This window comes from Zalophus californianus, chromosome 9, assembly GCF_009762305.2.
Source record: "Zalophus californianus isolate mZalCal1 chromosome 9, mZalCal1.pri.v2, whole genome shotgun sequence".
NCBI classification, from domain to species: domain Eukaryota; kingdom Metazoa; phylum Chordata; class Mammalia; order Carnivora; family Otariidae; genus Zalophus; species Zalophus californianus.
In genome coordinates, this window is record NC_045603.1 from 57,875,972 (window position 1) to 57,894,129 (window position 18,158).

The following is an 18,158-nucleotide window of genomic DNA, read 5'->3' on the forward strand; positions in this document are numbered from 1 at the left end:
AGTTGTGAAGACATTTCCACTAAAAGAAGAACCTCCTAGATATCCAGACTGTTGCCTTCAGGTATGTTTGAAAACCCTACCACTTTTATCCTTACAGCCCCTACCTGACTTCTCACGCATCCCTGGTCTGATCCTGCCCAGTGGGGCCTTCTCAGACTGCTTGACCATCGTGGAATTCCTGCACAGCTTCGGCAAGGTGCTGGGCTTTGACCCCGCCAAAGATGTACCCAGCCTGGGGGTCCTGCAGGAGGGACTCCTGTGTCAAGGCGACAGCCTGGGTGAGGTGCAAGATCTGCTGGTGCGGCTCCTGAAGGCTGCGCTCTATGACCCTGGCCTGCCCTCCTACTGTCAGGTGAGGGCCTTCCCCAGGCAGGTTGGGAGGGCCTGGGATCCAGGGCTGTATCTCAGTTTTGCTTTCTCTTTAAGTTAAACACACAAAAGTCCCTCCCTGAAGTGATCAGGACAAGTGAAAGGAGATCTGGTTTCTTCCTATTTATGTTTTCCTTATATTTTTCCTTTCTGTTTTCCTTCCTGACTTCCCTCTGCTTATTTTGTTCATTTTCCTTTATTCCTTTATTTTGTTCATATTTCCTTTGTCTTCTCTCGTCGTGTGTTAGCACTTTAATTCTTATGTCTTCACCCCATAGTTCTCTTCTAGTGTATTTTCTTGTTCCAGATCCACCCAACCTGTGTTATTTCACTTTTTCTCTTAACTCCCATTCTGTTCTCCTCCAAACAGTCCTTAAAGATCTTGGGAGAGAAGGTGTCGGAGATCCCACTGACAAGAGACAACGTGTCTGAGATCCTGCGCTGCTTCCTCATGGCATATGGAGTGGAGCCAGCCCTCTGTGACAGCCTGCGCACCCAGCCTTTTCAGGCCCAGCCCCCCCAACAGAAAGCTGCTGTCTTGGCCTTCCTTGTGCATGAGCTCAATGGCTCCACCCTCATCATCAAGTGAGGGTCTGGGGTGGGGATGGTTACTGTATGCCTTGGTCAGAATGGAAAGGGGAAGGGTTTAGCCTTCCAGAAGTCCTGGGGTGATGCGTCCACTGCCATGCTCTGGAGATGCTAGAGCGACCTGGGGACTGGGTGTTAGTACCTTTCCAGGGAGAATCTAAGCCTTCCTCTGCCATTTATCCAACCTAGGCCCTAGGATGAAACTCCTGTTCAGCTGCAGCCCCTTTACCCTTGAGCCTCCCTTCTTTTTTGTTTGTGCTACCACTTCTACCTCAAAATCTCATTCCCTGTTCCTCTACAGTGAGATCGACAAGACTCTGGAGAGTATGTCCAGCTACAGGAAAAACAAGTGGATTGTTGAAGGCCGGCTCCGGAGGTAGGGGTGGGCAGAGGGTAGGGCCTAGAGGGGAGAGAAGGCGGAAAAGAGTAAAGCATAGCCAGAACTCGTGCCTGGAACCGATGCCTGTAGCCTCTCCCCTGGGGTTGGGACCTGACCGCAGGGCTCAGGATGGCTTTGATTCCAGGTGTTCCTTTTGTGGCAGTCTCCCATTCCTCACCGCAGTTTTTCCCTTACTCTGTTTTAAGACTGAAAACTGCTCTGGCCAAACGAACTGGGCGGCCTGAGGTAGATATGCAAGGACCAGAGGAGGGCCTGGGGCGGAGACGCAGTTCTCGCATCATGGAGGAGACCAGTGGCATGGAAGAAGAGGAAGAGGAGGAGACTGTAGTGACTGTCCATGGCCGTAGGGGGCGAAGAGATGGAGAGGTACTAGCCCCACACTGAGGACAGTGGAAGTTGGAAATAGATTATTTGTCTTTCTTGAATCTAATAATTCCCTTTCTCTCATTGTCCATTTGTTTCTTCTCCAGGTTGATGCCACAGCATCAAGCATCCCAGAGCTAGAGCGCCAGATAGAAAAACTGAGCAAGGTACTGTGCTGCTAACCTCCCAGGATCTGGGGATGTGGGCTGGGAGGGAATTTATCACGTTGTGAGTTGGGCCCCAGATGGGATCAATTTTATAGGGAAGCTGAGAGCCATTGCCCAGCTCCCGTATATTGGACAGAGTCACTTTTTGGAAATGTGTTTTTTATTCCTCTTTCTTTCCATTGCCTACCCAGCGTCAGCTCTTCTTTCGAAAAAAACTGCTTCACTCATCCCAGATGCTTCGGGCCGTCTCCTTGGGTCAGGACCGCTACAGACGCCGCTACTGGGTGCTGCCCTATTTGGCTGGTATCTTCGTGGAAGGAACAGAGGAGAGCTTACGTAGGTGTTTCATGGGAGCCTGAATTGAGTCCACTCTAACAGAGTTAACCAGTTCCTTTTTCTCTGTCAAGTCTTTTGGGGTTTCTTTCATTTTATGAGAATGAGTGTAGCATAGTGGTTAAGAGAACAGGCTGTGGGGTGAGACTTCCCACCTACCTGCTGTATGCTTCAATCTCTTCATTTATAAAATGGGGATGATAATAGTTAGGTATACCTCATAGGGCTGTTGAGAGGATTAGGATGAGTTAATATTCTTAGGATAGTGTTTAACATCTATCTGGTTCTTAATAAATGTCAGCTTATGATTATGCTGCTGCTTCTTGATTATTTGGGAGAATAGTGTTTCTTTCCCAGATACTTGGTTCATTGGCATATAAGTTGTTCCCAATTGAATCTCAAAGGGGTGGATTAAGTCCCAAGAGAAAAAGAAAATGTCTGTCCTGTATTTATACACCCTCTTTCCTTCCCCTTACGTATTAGTGTATGCTTTAAACTCTTCACTTCTCTTTACAGTTCCTGAGGATGTGATAAAGCAGGAAACTGACTCCTTAAAAGTGGCAGCCCATCCAGCACCCAGTCCAGCCCTCTTCTCCCTGAAGAAGGAGTTAGCTGGCTCCAGCACCTCTGCCAGTACTCCTGCCCGGGCCCGAGGCCGGCCTCGGAAAACTAAGCCTGGGTCTCTACAGTCCAGGCACCTGAAATCCCCTGGCCGGGGTCAGGATTCAGAACAGTCCGATGCCCAGCTTCAGCCCGAGATTCAGCCCCATCCTCAGCTTCAGGCTCAGCCCCAGCTCCAGCCCCAACCCCAGCTTCAGCTCCATCCTCAGCCCCAAAATGGGTTCCTGGAGCCAGAAGGCTCCCCTTTGTCCTTGGGTCAGAGTCAGCATGACCTCAGCCAGTCAGCTTTCCTGTCTTGGCTGAGCCAGACTCAGAGCCATGGCTCCCTGCTGAGCAGCTCAGTCCTCACACCTGACAGCAGCCCTGGAAAACTGGACCCAACCCCATCACAACCCTTGGAGGAGCCAGAGCCTGATGAGGCAGAATCCATCCCTGATTCTCAAGCTCCCTGGTTTAACTTCTCAGCCCAAATGCCATGCAATGCTGCCCCTACACCACCCCCAGCAGTTTCTGAGGACCAGCCTACTCTCTCCCCTCAGCAGCCTGCCTCCTCCAAGCCAGTAAGTAGCCAGGTATGCAGTTGACTTCATCTTGCCAGAGGCTGCAGTGCCTGGGTGCGGGCTTGTGCCGAAGCTGGGGGAAGGGATAGGGCCATTAGGGTCCTATAAATGTGAAAATGCCCTCATCTTGTGTTTCATCTCACAGATGAATAGACCCAGTGCGGCCAACCCCTGTTCTCCAGTACAGCTCCCTTCTACCCCCTTGCCTGGGATGGCCTCTAAGAGACGAACAGGAGACCCTGGGGGCACATCACAGAGTCTCACAGGGCTAGGACAGCCAAAACGGAGAGGAAGGCCCCCCAGTAAGTTCTTCAAACAGATGGAACAGCGTTATCTAACCCAGCTGACAGCCCAGCCTGTCCCTCCTGGTGAGTGCCCTTGAGGTGGCATGGGTGAGAGTATAGGTTGGAGTGGCATCAGACATGGGCCATGGGATTCATAGCTGGTTCCCACCCACCACTCCACATATGTAAATTCTTCGCAGAGATGTGCTCTGGCTGGTGGTGCATTCAAGATCCTGAGACACTGGATGCTACGCTCAAGGCCCTGCACCCCCGAGGCATCCGAGAAAAGGCACTTCACAAACACCTCAACAAGCACAGGGACTTCTTACAGGAAGTCTGCCTACGGCCCTCTACGGGTAAGATAAATACTTTGACCCAGCCTGAGCTATAGAGCCCAGGGGTAAATGTTGAGCTGCTGCTGCGGACAACGGCCTCATTGATGGGCCTTTCCCTCTGCCTTCTGTGTTCTCAGACCCCATCTTTGAGCCTAGTCAGCTACCTGCCTTTCAAGAAGGGATTATCAGCTGGTCCCCCAAAGAGAAGACCTATGAGACAGACCTGGCTGTGCTTCAGTGGGTAGAGGAGCTGGAACAACGGGTTATCCTGTCTGATCTGCAGATTCGGGTACACTAGGGCTGGCACTGGGTAGGAAGTTGTTGAGGGGGAAACGGTCATCTCTTGTACTCTGTTAGGAAAAACCCTGGGTCCTCACTTCACAAGTGATCTCTTAGGACACTAGATTTTTTTCTACACTTAATTTTCTTCCTTTACAATGAGTTTTATTCCTCTCTCCCACCTGCAGGGCTGGACATGTCCCAACCCAGACTCTACTCGGGAAGACTTGGCCTACTGTGAGCATCTGCCTGACTCCCAGGAGGATATCACCTGGAGAGGTCGAGGTAGGGAAGGACTGGCACCCCAGCGTAAAACCACCAACCCGCTGGACCTGGCTGTGATGCGCCTTGCTGCCCTTGAGCAGAATGTGGAGCGGCGGTATCTACGGGAGCCCCTCTGGCCAGCTCATGAGGTTGTACTGGAGAAGGCCTTGCTCAGCACACCCAGTGGTGCCCCCCAGTGCACCACTACAGAGATGTGAGTGCCCCCACCCCCATTCTTGGTCCTGGGGAGAAGGGATGCATTTAATGGATACTGCTCCTCATCCAAAGATCACCACTTTTTCTCCGCCCCTCCCCCACCTCCCAGATCCTATGAGATCACCCCTCGCATCCGGGCCTGGCGCCAGACACTTGAGCGGTGCCGGAGTGCAGCCCAGGTGTGCTTGTGCCTGGGCCAGCTGGAGAGGTCCATTGCCTGGGAGAAGTCCGTCAACAAAGTGGTAAGAGGCTGGGAGAGCCTGGAAGGCTGAGGGGGCAGCCAGCTTGTGGGGGGAGTGGGGTCACTGGCAGGTAGAGGCTTGAGGGCTCACCTTGCCTCCTCATACCCTTGGTCTAGACCTGTCTCGTCTGCCGGAAGGGTGACAACGATGAGTTTCTTCTGCTTTGTGATGGATGTGATCGTGGCTGCCACATTTACTGCCATCGGCCCAAGATGGAGGCTGTCCCAGAAGGAGATTGGTTCTGTGCCGTATGTTTGGCGCAGGTAAGGCTTTTGCTTTCTCATTCCCACTCCCAAGCAGAAGTCAGAGGTTTTCTTTCTTATCCCATTTGTCACCAATCCTACAGATAGCAGCATTTCCTACCATGCCTCAGTGTCCCCTTGGAAAGAGCACAGGTTAGGTGCTGGGAGACCTGGATTCCGGTGCCTCTTGGAACAGATCATTTAAATTCTGTAGCCTCGCTTGCTTTCTTCTGTACAGTGGGAATGATTGTATTTTCCCTTTTACCTCTCTTATTGGATTATGTGAGTAGATGCACATGCTGGCTGATGCGTGGAAGTGTTTTGAAGCCTCAATCACACTTAGACAAATAGGGATGGTAATGAACTGGAAGGCAAGCAGAGTACATCTCCAGCTGTTACTGATCTCACCCTTTTCCCATCCTCAGCAGGTAGAGGGAAGATTCACTCAGAAGCCTGGTTTCCCAAAACGAGGCCAGAAGCGGAAAAGTAGTTACGAGCTGAACTTCGCAGACGGTGATGGCCGCCGACGCCGGGTACTATCCAGGGGCCGAGAGAGCCCAGCAGTGCCTCGGTACTCAGAAGAAGGGCTGTCCCCTGCCAAGCGGCGGCGATTCTCCATGCGGAACCACCACAGTGATCTCACGTTTTGCGAGTGAGTTGAATGAATTCTGGGGACAACAGGCTCTACCTTTGCCATAGTAAGGACTAAGAGGGGTCGGTGGATTTGCTTCCTGAGATGCAGCCATCCCTGTCCCTTTAATGACAGGATTATCTTGATGGAGATGGAGTCCCATGACGCAGCTTGGCCATTCCTGGAGCCCGTGAACCCACGTCTGGTGAGCGGGTATCGGCGCATCATCAAAAACCCTATGGATTTTTCCACCATGCGGGAGCGGCTGCTCCGGGGAGGGTAGGTAGACAGCAGCACGTCTCCTGGCTATTGTGTTAGTCCTGTGACTCCTCCTGGCTCACAGCTCTGCCTCCCCCTCTCCCTCTGCCCAGGTATACCAGCTCAGAGGAGTTTGCAGCAGATGCGCTCCTGGTCTTTGATAACTGCCAGACCTTCAACGAGGATGACTCCGAAGTGGGCAAGGCTGGGCACATCATGCGCCGCTTCTTCGAGAGCCGCTGGGAGGAGTTCTATCAGGGAAAACAGGCCAATCTGTGAGGCAAGGGAGGTGGGGAGTCACCTCGTGGCATCCCCCTGCCCTCCAAACCAACCAACCCTGCCATTCTCACCTGCTGATGCTGCCCTGGGTCCAGACTCAAGTCAGAGATCTCAGCCTGATTTTTGACCTTACCCTTGGCAGCGCCCTACATCCTCTTACCCCTACCTAACACCCCTTTTTCCCTTCCCTCTTCTTGCTCCTCAAATAAGAGGGGCAGAGATGAGGTCCTTCTGGACTGAAAGCCAAAAAAAGAAAGAAAGAAAGAATTTTTCCTTTCTGTTTTATTTCCTAATTTAAAATGAGGAGGAGAGAAGTCCCTGCTTCCTCCTCCCACCTTCTTCTCCTTCCCTGTACGTGCCCCAGCATTCTGGGGCTATTTAACAATAGCAATAGTTCTAGTGAATGTGTGAAACCGAAAAACACTCTGTACTGTGTGTGGACCCGCAGTGACGGCCAGTAAAGTGGACTTAACTCCCAAGTGTGTCGAGCCGGACACCGGGCCCTGAACATGCTGCTTCCATGTTCAGTCCTTTCCCTGCTTCTCACTTTCTCGATTTTTCCTTTTCCCTCCTCTCCCTACTTTTAGGATTTTTCTCTCCAATAATGTAAAGCTATCGTGTACGGGTTCCTCTACCCTTTTCTCTCCCCCCAAATCTTTTTTCCCCTCAAAAGGAAAAAAAAGTTCGGAGGTCCCTGTCTTACTCTCTGTCCTCACCTTCCTGCCAATAGCTGTTCCCTCTGTAATGTTGGATACTCCTCACGTGCTGAGTTTCTAGCCTTTTTTTGAAACTCAGTAGCTGGGGAGAGGGCAGGGAGGCACCCTGGACCCTGGGCCTTCCAGCCTCCTTCCCCACCTCTTACCCAAACCTCCCTCTTGGGAACTCCTCAGGGACAACTACTGCTGAGTTTGGGCGCACTCCCAAGATGGAGGCCAGGTAGCAATCAGCTGGCCTCAGAGAGAGGTGTGTGTGTGTGTGTGTGTGTGTGTGTGTGTGTGTGTGTGTGTGTCTTTGTGTGTGTGTGTGTGTGTGTGTGTGTGTGGAGGGGGAGGGAGGGAGGATGCTGTGATTGTGCCCCTGTGCTGTTTGATGGCATCCAGTTTCCCCAAGTATCTTTATTCCCACCTTCCCTAGTGTTTGAAACCATCACATTTTTGTCCTTGGGAAACCACAGGAGCAGTTTTTCTGGGTACAAGGCTCTGTCTCCTCTCTCCCAGGCATTTCTGTTCCAGCCTCTTCAAACTGTGCAATCTGTCAGCAGGAACTCCCTCTCCTTTCAATAGCTTTGAGTCTTAAGCTTTTGTAGGGAGAGGGGTAGAACTGGATCTTTCCCTAACCCCATGAGCTTCTGTGGGTTTAGTTGTGCTTTTCTTCCCTTACCTACTTCATACCCGGGACCCCTTCCCCAGCAGCAGCAGAGACCCCAGAGCACAAGAGAGTAGGGAAGAGGGGTTCTGGGTCCACCACTGCCCTACATGTGACTATGCCCGAGTTAAGCCCCAGCATGCGAGAGGAAAGCTGCTAACCCCCAGCTACAGCCATGGGCCCCTGCCCCGCTGCTTTCCTGCTCAGCAGCGCCCCTCCCATCAGAGATTACGGGTACTTGCACTGGGGAGGTGGCTGCTGGCCGGCCCAAGCAGAGAGCTGAGGCGTCCAAGAAATGTTCCATTGGTGGGGGAGGGGGCACCAGGCGAGGTGGAGCATTCCTTGTACTTCTGGCAGCACTGGTTAGCCACTGAAGGGGGTGGGGGCCAGAGTGGGGAGGTCCTGGGGCAGCCCCTGTCTTATTCCTGATTGCCCCCCTTCTCCCCCATGGCCTATTTCTAAAGTCGCCTTTTCTGTCAGATAAACCTCAAAACTTTTAATTTTATTTGAGATTTTTTTTTTTTTTGCTTTTAAGAGGTGGATTGAAGAATATTTGAATTGACTTTATATTATGCATAAATATTTATATTTTATCTAAATAACTGCGCTGTAACAAAGTTTGTGTCAGTCAGACGTTTGGAACTGTTATAGTTGGGGGCTCTTCTTTTTTCCCCATGGCAGTTTTCCCCAGTATAAAATGTACTAGATTAATTTTATTGTTAGAGGCGAGGTGGACGGGGGAGTGAAATCTCCATGTTCCTTCTTTGTGTTCCTCTCCCAGCTCCATCTCTTTTCCCTAGGGACCAGGCACTCTTAAGATGGGGTGGAGTCCTAGCCTCAGTTTGAAGAAGTTGGGGCTGAAAGGGGGGGTGGGGGTAGGGCATGATCAAAGGGGCCATTTCTCATGTTCTTTCCTCATCTTTACCGCCCCTTGAGCTAGGTGGATTTTCTCTTCTTGACAAATAAGAGTATTTGGTAGGGAAGGCAGGTTAAAAAATAATAAAACCCACCCACTGCCCCTTTGTTTCCCCTCCCCTCTATCAGTCTGGTAACAGGAAGAAACCACACCATCAACACCAACAAGTTTCCATGTTCCTTTTACAACAAAAGGGACTTGACTTTTTATATAACCAAATGTGGTGTTTTAGTGACTTTTTGATAATGTACAGTTTTTTGTGAATTTAAATTTATTTCTTTCTATATTTTTAGGACCAATCTCATTTTTAATAAGGTTTAAAAAAGAAAAAAAAAGGTCTAGAGAAAAAACCTCCTGTTTTTGCCATGTGATGTTCCACAAGTGCAGCTGTAGAAAAGTGCTTGTCAGTTGAAATAAAAACCACATTTGATAGAGATTCAAAAGACTCTTGTGTATTTATCTTCCCTTCAACATAGGTTCTCACACTTGCTTAAGGGGAAGACTGGGTATGAGGGCGAGGTTGGCTCGTCTGGTGTAGGAGATAGCTGGCAGGGGAGCAACATGCTCCTAAACTTCCAAGCTTTGTCCCTAAACCTCCAAGCTTGGCCCTTCCTGTACAAGAGGCATCCACAGCAGAATTTCTGCTTACGTGGAGGGAACAGGTTCTTAGTGCTCCTGGCACCTGAGCAAAGTGCCATTCTGGGTGCCTACTCCTTGCCTTGTGAGACGCCACCATGGCTTCCTAAGCTGCCGCTTGTGTTCCCAAAGTAGCAAATACGGGCCCATAACCAACCTCCCAACTTCTGCCCATGGATAAAACACCAGGGGGTAGACTTTTGTGTTTTATTTCAAAACAAAAGTTGAAATAAGACAAAATGGAGCTATACCAAGTTGTAGGGAAGGAACATGAAAATACTAGGGTCAAAAAGGAAGAATAAACTAGAAGGGTAGATAGCACTGGCATAAACATGAAAAGAGTATAAAACTAGAAGCTTCTGGATAAAAAATGTACAAAATGTGTGCGTATAAATTACTTACTGGTGAAGATGACAAGTGCATGCAAGAAAGCACTCACCACCCAAAACAATGTGTTGGGACAGGGACACCAATAGTGGCATGAGAACTTTCTTTACTCAGGCTGGGAAATCTTACCAACCCGCCAGGTTGGAAGTTTTGTTTCGGTGAACCCTCAGACAACATCAGGTGCAGGGACACCAGCTTCCCTCTTCGGGACTTGCTTACCTCTCAGCTACACAGTGGCCACTGGCCAACTCTTTTAATCTTTAAGTTCTGAGACGGGCGCCTATGATGGTGTTCCTACGGGTGGCTCCCAAGCATTAGTTAACATCCTAGGCAATCATTCATGGCCCACCCCCGGCCTACCACAGTGAGACCAAACTGAAGAGGTCACACTACTCTAGAGGGAGTAAGGAGCAAAAAATCCCAAAGACGACACTCCAGAAACAAATTACCAAAAGTTAACTGCGTTTGATCATGAACCCCTTCTAGCCCCCAGCTCATGAAGGGAAGGAAGGAGGTAAACCAGGTGCCTGTGCCCTTGCTGAACTGTGAAATTGTGAGGTAGATGTGTCACGAGGACAAAGAAGTTCTGGTATATGGTTGGAGTAGCTATGGCAGGGAGAAAGAGCAATGGGAATGGGCAGGAGGTCACCTAGCTTTCTCACGAGCAGTCATGTGGGGAGCACCCCTACTGCGGTCAGCAAAGATCAGAAGGGTGACAGCTCCCAGGCCGGCCTTGGTGGCTGAAGGAAGACCCTCCTTTAAAAAGAAAGTGGGAAATGAAAGGTGAGTAAATACGAGGGCTCTGCTCGTGCTCGGAAGGACCTAAAATGCAGGTAGCACAGAAATCGAGTAGTCGGTTTAAGGAGGACTCTGCGAGCAGGCACAAGCTGAACACCTAGCCCTGACACCTCGGCTTGCATAACCCCCACCTTCTTCTCTGCGGACAAGTGGAGACCTGATCACGGACCCAAGTTTATTGCCACTGGTTAAGGTCAAAATAGCGCTCACAGGTGCAGTGCCACTGCTCCCCCAGAAGGTGGGGCATGTGCACAACGGAGCAGCAATGGTCCCCGCCCCCAAAGACTAAACTGTCAGATCCCTGCAGCATCCCGTTCCAGCTCGGCCTCTCAAGTACCTTTCGGGGCAAAGCAACAGGCCATACTTAGGTCAGCTCAGAAGGAGCAGGGAGTGAGCGCCGCTGGCACCACCGGGGTGAAGGAGCTCACTGATCAGTAAGTGAGGGAAGGAAGAGGAATGGAGCCGGGCTGAGGTGACCCAACCCGGGAAGAGTGGGTAGAGCAGCGAGTCCAGTCTTCACCCTCAGTGAGTGTAATGTCCTCCTACCGCCCCTACCTACGTGTTCCTGCCAAGGGCCGTTGCCTCTTCAGAGCCACCAGGCTTCCGAGTCTTGGCAGCTCTTCAAATTCTTTGGTTAACAACAGTCTTAAAAAATAACATCGCTCCTTATCATCATTCCCACATCTTCCTTACCCTCTACCCACACCCTCCTCCAAAAAGTCTAATCAGCTTAGGGTTTGAACATCAGCTCAGAGCGTGAAGGGAACAGTAAGAACACTGACCTGAGACGGGACAGGCAGGCTCTGAGCCTCAGAAAGGATTCGATCATCTGAGGAAGGGACTCAGACATACTCTATTAGCACGGAAACAGAAAAACACAAAGTATCTTAAGAGTGTGGGGGTGAGAGGTGATGCGGCTCCATGAAGACGACAGAGAAAACGCTAAGCACAGCGTTTAAAGAGCCCAGCCCCAGGCCCCCTACACGTCCCCGGGCACTACTGCCGCCAACAGGCTATTTCGTGAGAGAAAAAGCGTCCCTCATTCCGTTCTCCCCTTTCCCCACTCATCACTCACCTTAGCAACTGTTAGACATGAACTAACAACTAGGGGAAAAACAGGAGCGTAACCCAAAACCAAAAAATTCTACAGCGCCATTAACTGCTACAAAAATAACTTCAGGCTCCCCATCCCTACCCATGCCCAAACCTGTCCAAACCAGAAACACTCGACAGAACCCTTAGGGAGAGTCAGATGAGAAGAACACACAAAAGGTAACTCCATTATGTAAAACAAAGCAAAATCCTGGCCATTTAAACATTAAAAAAAAGAAAAAAAAGAAAAAACAGACAATAGATTCAAGAGTTCTGGAAAAAAAAAATTAAAAAAAAAAAAGTTCTGGGACGCAAAGGAGAGGCAACCGTCACATGAACAAGTTTCCATCCCGGAAAGGCCCCCACTCCACTAAACCGCCTGCCCAGCAAGCCTCCTCCAAACTAGCAATCGAAGGAACAGGATTCTGGATTTTTCTCTTCTTCAAGGCCACTGACAAGAAATCTATGGTATACTTTCCTTGACTCAGGGTTGGAGACTTAGAAACAAGAGCTACTTGCCCAGCCACACCCTTCTAGAACGCGACTGGATGGGGGGCTGCTCTACAAGGGATAAGCCCTTCCTGAGGTTGGAAGTGGCCATGAGGAAATGAAGAGTGGGAATTCCGTCCTTCACACCTGACACCCTACCTGTAGCCACCTCCCCTGCCTCCAGGACTGCACAAAAGGGCAGCCTAGGGGCAGGGAGCGCGGGGACTCTCACTTCGGGGAGGGAAAGCTGGCTGCGAGCTCTCTGTCCAAGAACTGCTACCTCAGCTGCTTTTCCCTCCGTCTCCTCTCCTTCCTCTCCCGACAGCTGCCCTAGCAGACACCGGTTTCTCCATTGTCTCTCTTTGGCTTTCTGCCCGTCGGGTGAAAAGCACCTGACCTTGCAGTGCAGGGGAGCAGGACTGCCGGTGTGGGAACGAGGGACTGGGAGCGGACAGCTGGGGGATCTCACTTCCCGGAGAGGGGCGAAGGCTTCCTCCTGTCCCCATGGGCACAGTGCCAGGGCGGACGAGGCCTTCCAGAGTGAAATACAGGCTCTTAAGGATGGCTGACTTTGTAAATAATGAGATGGGGTTTATTGCCCTTTTCCATCCTAGCTCCCTGTCATCCTTCCACAAGAAGGAACATTATTTTTAATGTCCTGGGTCCCTGGAAAAGGGATCCAAACAAATCAGGGCAGAGCAGGTTGCCCTGGACAGTTACGGAGAGCTTTGTCCCTCCCCACCCCTGCACGGCGCACAACGCAGAACAGTCCCCACACCTTGATCCTGCTGAATGTGTGTGTGTGCGCACGCGTGCGCACGCGCGCGCCCGCACGGGGCATGGACACAGCAGCACAAGCCTTCCTAGGACGATTCGCCGCGGTATGCAGAGGTATCCAAGGTCAAAGCCTGGGGAAAATTCAAGGACCCCAGTTCTGTCCCTCTCAGCCAGTTACACTGAGTACCAAAAGGCACTGCATGTCCAGGGTTAGGGTGGGAATTTACCAAGTCCTCTGGCACCGGAGGCAGTAACAACACTGTCTACATCAAGGTTTCGCAACCTTGGCACCACCATTTGGAGCCAAATAATTCTTTCGGGGGCGGGGAGCTGGGGCTGTTCTGTGCACCTGCAGGATGTGTAACAGCATCCCTGCTGCTCCAGCCACTAGATGCCGGTAGCACACAGCCCTCACCCCCAAGCAAGGCCATCGAAAATGTCTCTAGAGATTTCCAAGTGGCCTCTAGGGGACAAAACCACCTTCCTGAGAACCACTGGCCCAGAGGAAGCAGCTGATCTTCCACAGTGGGGAAAGAACCGAAGTGAATTCGGCACGGTCATAACTGCAAAGGCTGCTCTGAGCACCGCAATGTGAGACAGGGAAAACAGGGGCCCTGGGATCCAGGACAGAAAAGGAGACCCTCCAAGGAAACAGGGGAGCAGGGACTCCTGAAAACCTGTCGCTGGAGAAGACACTTCCCCTCAGACAGCGCTGGCCTCAGTGGTGAGAAGAATTAGAAGTCAAAAGCCCACCCTTCTGGAACTTGCCAGGGAAGACCTAGGCTTCATCTAAATTTGACTCAAGGATGGCTTCCAAAGACTGTGGGAGTGTCTCTTAATGAGCCTACGTCACATCTCTGCTTCCTGAAGGCAAAAGTCTGGTCTTTTCTCCCAGGATGTGGCAAGGCAGAGGGAGGAAAAGCCACTTCCATTGTCTGCATAGTGTTCTACCTACTCCTTGCCCAGCCCCCAAAAAAGTCCCTAGAAAATTTCATTCAAAAAAGAAATTCACAAAATTAAAAACTGTAAAAAAGGCAAAGTCGGCAGGCTCTGCCGTATAAAAAAGAGAAAAAGAACAGTCTGGATGAGAGAAAGAAGGCATAAAATGTGTGAAGAAGAGATGGGATGTGTGAGCTAAGAGCTTTATAAAACAAAATTCGTAGTCTGTATATTCTCCTACGCACACACACACCAAAATCAGCCCATAACTAAACTCCACATAAGGGCCCACCGTAGGACTCCTTCATCAATGTTCTATCACTGCACTTCCCCCCTCCTTTTTTTTAAAGAAATAACAAAAATTTTTTAAAGCCTCCCAGATAAGTCCAACACATCAAAAAACTGTTTTTCATAAAGATGAGAAGAAGCTCAAGGCACTATGTCTCTTTGGGATATGGAAAGAGTATATTGCAGTTAAAAACAAAATATAAAACTTTCTTTGCAAAAGAAAGAAAAAAAAGTTCTTTTGATCTCCTTGAATGCAGCACACACAAAAAGTGACAGTTCTCCCAGGCACTCCCAGGAATGGAGGAAGAAGCAGAGGGCAGGAGTGCAGAGATTTCTTTTCTCCAGGCCCAGGCCTGTGAAAGCGCTGCCCAAGTGTTAGTCCTTAGCAGGGCCCACGCTGCGTCTGTATCCCATCAGCCCTCTGGAGTTCGGGAGCATCAGCCTCTCCAATAATTCAGGTGTCCAGGCACACCTCAGAGACAATGCGGGTTCGCTTCCAGACCACTGCAATAAAGCAAATACCACAACAGAGCAAGTCAGATGAAATTTCTGGTTTCCCAGTACATACAAAAAGTATGTTTACACTATACTGTTATATTAGGTGTGCAATAGCAGGTCTAAAAAAATAATAGGCAGACCTTAATTCAAAAATACTTTATTGTTAAAACTGTTAACTATCACCTGAGTTTTCAGCAAGTTACAGTCACTGATCACAGATTACCATAAAAATGCAATAAAAAACGACATATATTTTTTAAGATTGTATGTATTTGAGAAAGAGAGAGCAGGAGCAGAGGGGAGTGGGAGAGGGAGAAGCAGGCTTCCCTCTGAGCAGGGAGCCCGATGCGGGGCTCCATGCGGGGCTCGATCCCAGGACCCCGGGATCATGACCTGAGCTGAAGGCAGACGCTTAACGACTGGGCCACCCAGGCGCCCCCAAATTTGATCTATTTTGAGAATTACCCAAATGTGACACAGAGACACAAAGTGAGTAAATGCCAGTGGCACTGACAGACTTGCTTAAAGCAGGGAAAGCAGGGTGGCCACAAACCTGCAATTTGTACCAAAAAAAAAAAGGCAATATTTGCAAAGCTCAGTAAAGCACGAGAAAAAGAGGGATGGCTGTCGTCCGCAAAGAGGGGGAGGGGAACCCTAGAGGAGGCGTAAACCAGAGGGGGCGCGCTTACCGCTGCTACTTGTTGAACTGGAAGGAGTAGAGTCCGTGGTCTGAGGGCGCCTCCACTGGCACCTGAGTCTGCTGGCCGCCGCTCTCCTGCACCGCAGCCGAGGCCGGAGAGTCAAGCTCGGTGCTCCTGTGGCCCCCCATACCCAGAGTGGGGTGTCCTGCCCCACCTCCCCGCTCCCACGCGCACACAGCAGCACCTCCCCGACACACCGCGCACCCTAGCCTCTTGCAGAGACGCGGCTCAGTAACGGGCCGGCCTCAACGAGCGCCTCGTTCAAGGACACGGACGAGGTCCTTCCTTCCTACGTTCACTCACACGCCCAGCAGCTGACCGCGCGCGCGGAATCAGCATCACTGTTAGAGGAAGATCTTTTTATTTTTATTTTTTTCTAAAATGTTGAGAGAGCACAAGCAGGGGGAGCAGCAGGCAGAGGGAGAGGCAGGCAGAGGGAGAGGCAGGCTTCCCGCTGAGCGGGGAGCCCGACGCGGGGCTCGATCCACCCAGGCGCCCCATTAGAGGAAGATCTTGATCGGGGACAAATCTCCCTCTGTGCGTTTTCCTATGCGCGATTCCGCGAGACCAGAAAGCTCTTACCTCGGCTGCAACACCGGCGGAAGGCACAGGGGTGTACGGGGCGATGTAAGCTCCTGGCACCGGGGCGGCCGCCGGCACGTACTAGAATGAAAGCCATCCACAGGCTCAGGGCAGGGAGGGGACTCCTGGCGACATTTAAAGCAGCCGGGGAGCTCTAAAAACGACTGCTGCCTCGGTTTCATCCCCAGAGAGTGGAATTTAATTGTCCCTTCTCCAGAGCGCTCCAGGGGCTGCTAAGCGCACAGGCTTAGAGAGACGTCCGCCCCTGGGGCTTCCCTTCCTCCTCCGGCCTGCGCACCACAGTGCAGCGGACCCGCAAGAAACCTGCTGAGCTTCACCCGTTCTTCTGGTCACCATGTTGGGAAGGATTTCTGGGAAATGTGTGTGAGCTCCTGGGTAAACTGCTGTGTAGACAGAAGCACTATTTAGTTTCGTGAGTAGGAATCGGTTAAAAGGAGTGAGCTGGGGAGCGGCATGGCTCTATTCTGTTTATCTCCTAGTCTGAGTCTGAGCATGCCTTCAGTGACACTGAAGTGACTGACACCCTCATTCACAAGCATTTACACTGAAGCGCATTGCATAGGTACCCCTTGCTCAGTCGGAGTCTGAAATCAGAAATATCCCGCTTGGCTTTACCGTGCCCGTGCTGCTGAGCGAGAGGTGCCCCAGTTGCTGGGTAAGAGGTCCCATCATGGAGGCAGGCTGGAGAGAAATGGGGTGATCCAACCCTGGCGGCAGAACAGAACCCTGGAGGCAGCAACAAAGGACAGGGTTAGCTGGCAGCATGCAACTAAGGCGCAGTGATTCACGCCTACCAGGACCGCTGAGGACAGACATTTAAAAATCCTGGGAAATGATAGGTGAGTAGCAACCGAGCTACGCAACAGAAATAGGTGCTCTGCCCATCAGTGTGGAGGGACCCTCCGCTTGAGAATAACAAACTGACAGAATTTCAGGTCATACAGCTGCACTACACAAGGGACTGAGCCAGAACTCACACCCACATCGTCTATCATCAGATCCCATTGTTTTTCTTTACATCAAACTGTCTCTTTAGCTTTTGCCCACTTCTGAACACTCACTGAAGGCTGCATGAGGTATGACTGGTGGTGCATCCAAGACGGGTTAGGTACTTGTAGAGGAGATGTCTGAGTTACTCTCTAAGGCAAACAAAAGAAATAGACAAAAACATTAATTGCCTAGAAACTACTGTTTCTCCCAGTGATCTGATAATGTTCAGCAAAACCTCAAAAAAGTTGGAGTGCCCCCTCACAAAATAGAAACATTAAGAATAAACTCTTTAAAAACTATTAAAAACTTGTACACGTCAACAAATAACCCAATTCAAAAATGGGCAAAAGATAGGAATAAATACTTCTCTAAGATATACAAATGGCCAATAAGCACAGGAGAGAGGCTCAACATCATTAGTCACCAGGGAAATGCAAATCAAAATCGTGATGAGATGCCACTTCACACCCACCAGGATGGCTGTAATGAAAAGGAGAGAGTTGGGGCACCTGGGTGGCTCAGTAGGTTGTCTGACTCTTGATTTCGGCTCAGGTCACACAGGGTCCTGGGATCCAGCCCTGCATCAGGCTCCTCGCTCAGCAGGTGGTCCGCTGGAGATTCTCTCCCTCTGCCTCCCCCTCCCCACCAACTCTCTCCCCCTCTCTCTCTCATAAATACATCTTAAAAAAAGGGGGGGCCGCCTGGGAAGCTCAGTCGGTTAAGCATCTGCTTTCAGCTCAGATGATGATCCCAGGGTGCTGGGATCAAGTCCCGCATCAGGCTCCTTGCTCAGTGGGGAGCCTGCTTCTCCCTCTGTCTGCCATTCCCCCTGCTTGTGCTCGCTCTCTCTCTGACAAATACATAAAATCTTAAAAAAAAAAAATAACAAGTGTCATACACTGTGGGCGGGAATGTAAAATGGTGCAGCAGCTCTGGAAAACAGTTTGGCATTTCCTCAGAAAGTTAAACATAGAGTAACTATGTAACCCAGCAAGTCCACTGGGGGTGTATACCCAAGAGAAATTAAAACATGTCTTGACACAAAAATTGTACACAAATATTCAAAGCAGCATTATTCTAATAGCCAAAAGGTAGAAACAACCCAAAGGCCATCAACTACTAAGTGGAGAACAAACGGGTATAGTCATACGATGGCAGCGGACTGACTCAGTTATAAAGAAGAATGAAGTACTGCTATGTGCTAAGACATGGATAGACCTCGAAAGCATGCTGAGTGAAAGAAGCCTG

General features: G+C 50.5%; 2 protein-coding genes across 9 annotated transcripts in view; one reads left to right on the forward strand and one right to left on the reverse strand.

Moving 5' to 3' along the window:
- Window positions 1-9,148, forward strand: part of BAZ2A (bromodomain adjacent to zinc finger domain 2A) — a 34,617-nt gene extending 25,469 nt beyond the window's left edge. For 4 of the 7 annotated variants that reach the window (XM_027593127.2, XM_035729183.1, XM_027593133.2 and 1 more), the window contains 16 exons: window positions 98-352; window positions 740-954; window positions 1,259-1,333; window positions 1,543-1,723; window positions 1,828-1,887; window positions 2,079-2,223; window positions 2,737-3,413; window positions 3,547-3,769; window positions 3,886-4,041; window positions 4,158-4,309; window positions 4,488-4,777; window positions 4,889-5,021; window positions 5,138-5,284; window positions 5,689-5,915; window positions 6,030-6,173; window positions 6,266-6,684. In XM_027593127.2, the coding sequence (XP_027448928.1) occupies window positions 98-352; window positions 740-954; window positions 1,259-1,333; window positions 1,543-1,723; window positions 1,828-1,887; window positions 2,079-2,223; window positions 2,737-3,413; window positions 3,547-3,769; window positions 3,886-4,041; window positions 4,158-4,309; window positions 4,488-4,777; window positions 4,889-5,021; window positions 5,138-5,284; window positions 5,689-5,915; window positions 6,030-6,173; window positions 6,266-6,431 (3,246 nt within the window). In that variant the 3' untranslated portion in view covers window positions 6,432-6,684. Of the gene's footprint in view, window positions 1-97; window positions 353-739; window positions 955-1,258; window positions 1,334-1,542; window positions 1,724-1,827; window positions 1,888-2,078; window positions 2,224-2,736; window positions 3,414-3,546; window positions 3,770-3,885; window positions 4,042-4,157; window positions 4,310-4,487; window positions 4,778-4,888; window positions 5,022-5,137; window positions 5,285-5,688; window positions 5,916-6,029; window positions 6,174-6,265 lie in introns of all 7 variants that reach the window. The other 3 variants (XM_027593131.2, XM_027593130.2, XM_027593132.2) reach the window with 3 other exon arrangements.
- Window positions 9,149-9,541: 393 nt separating this feature from the next.
- The window catches only part of RBMS2 (RNA binding motif single stranded interacting protein 2), a 70,302-nt gene continuing 61,685 nt past the window's right edge, over window positions 9,542-18,158 (reverse strand). For both annotated transcript variants that reach the window (XM_027593139.1, XM_027593137.1), the window contains 5 exons: window positions 16,982-17,059; window positions 16,536-16,646; window positions 15,900-15,980; window positions 15,306-15,391; window positions 9,542-14,622 (listed from right to left, as the gene is read on the reverse strand). In XM_027593139.1, coding sequence (XP_027448940.1) covers window positions 15,311-15,391; window positions 15,900-15,980; window positions 16,536-16,646; window positions 16,982-17,059 — 351 coding nt within the window. In that variant the 3' untranslated portion in view covers window positions 9,542-14,622; window positions 15,306-15,310. The remainder of the gene's footprint in view (window positions 14,623-15,305; window positions 15,392-15,899; window positions 15,981-16,535; window positions 16,647-16,981; window positions 17,060-18,158) is intronic.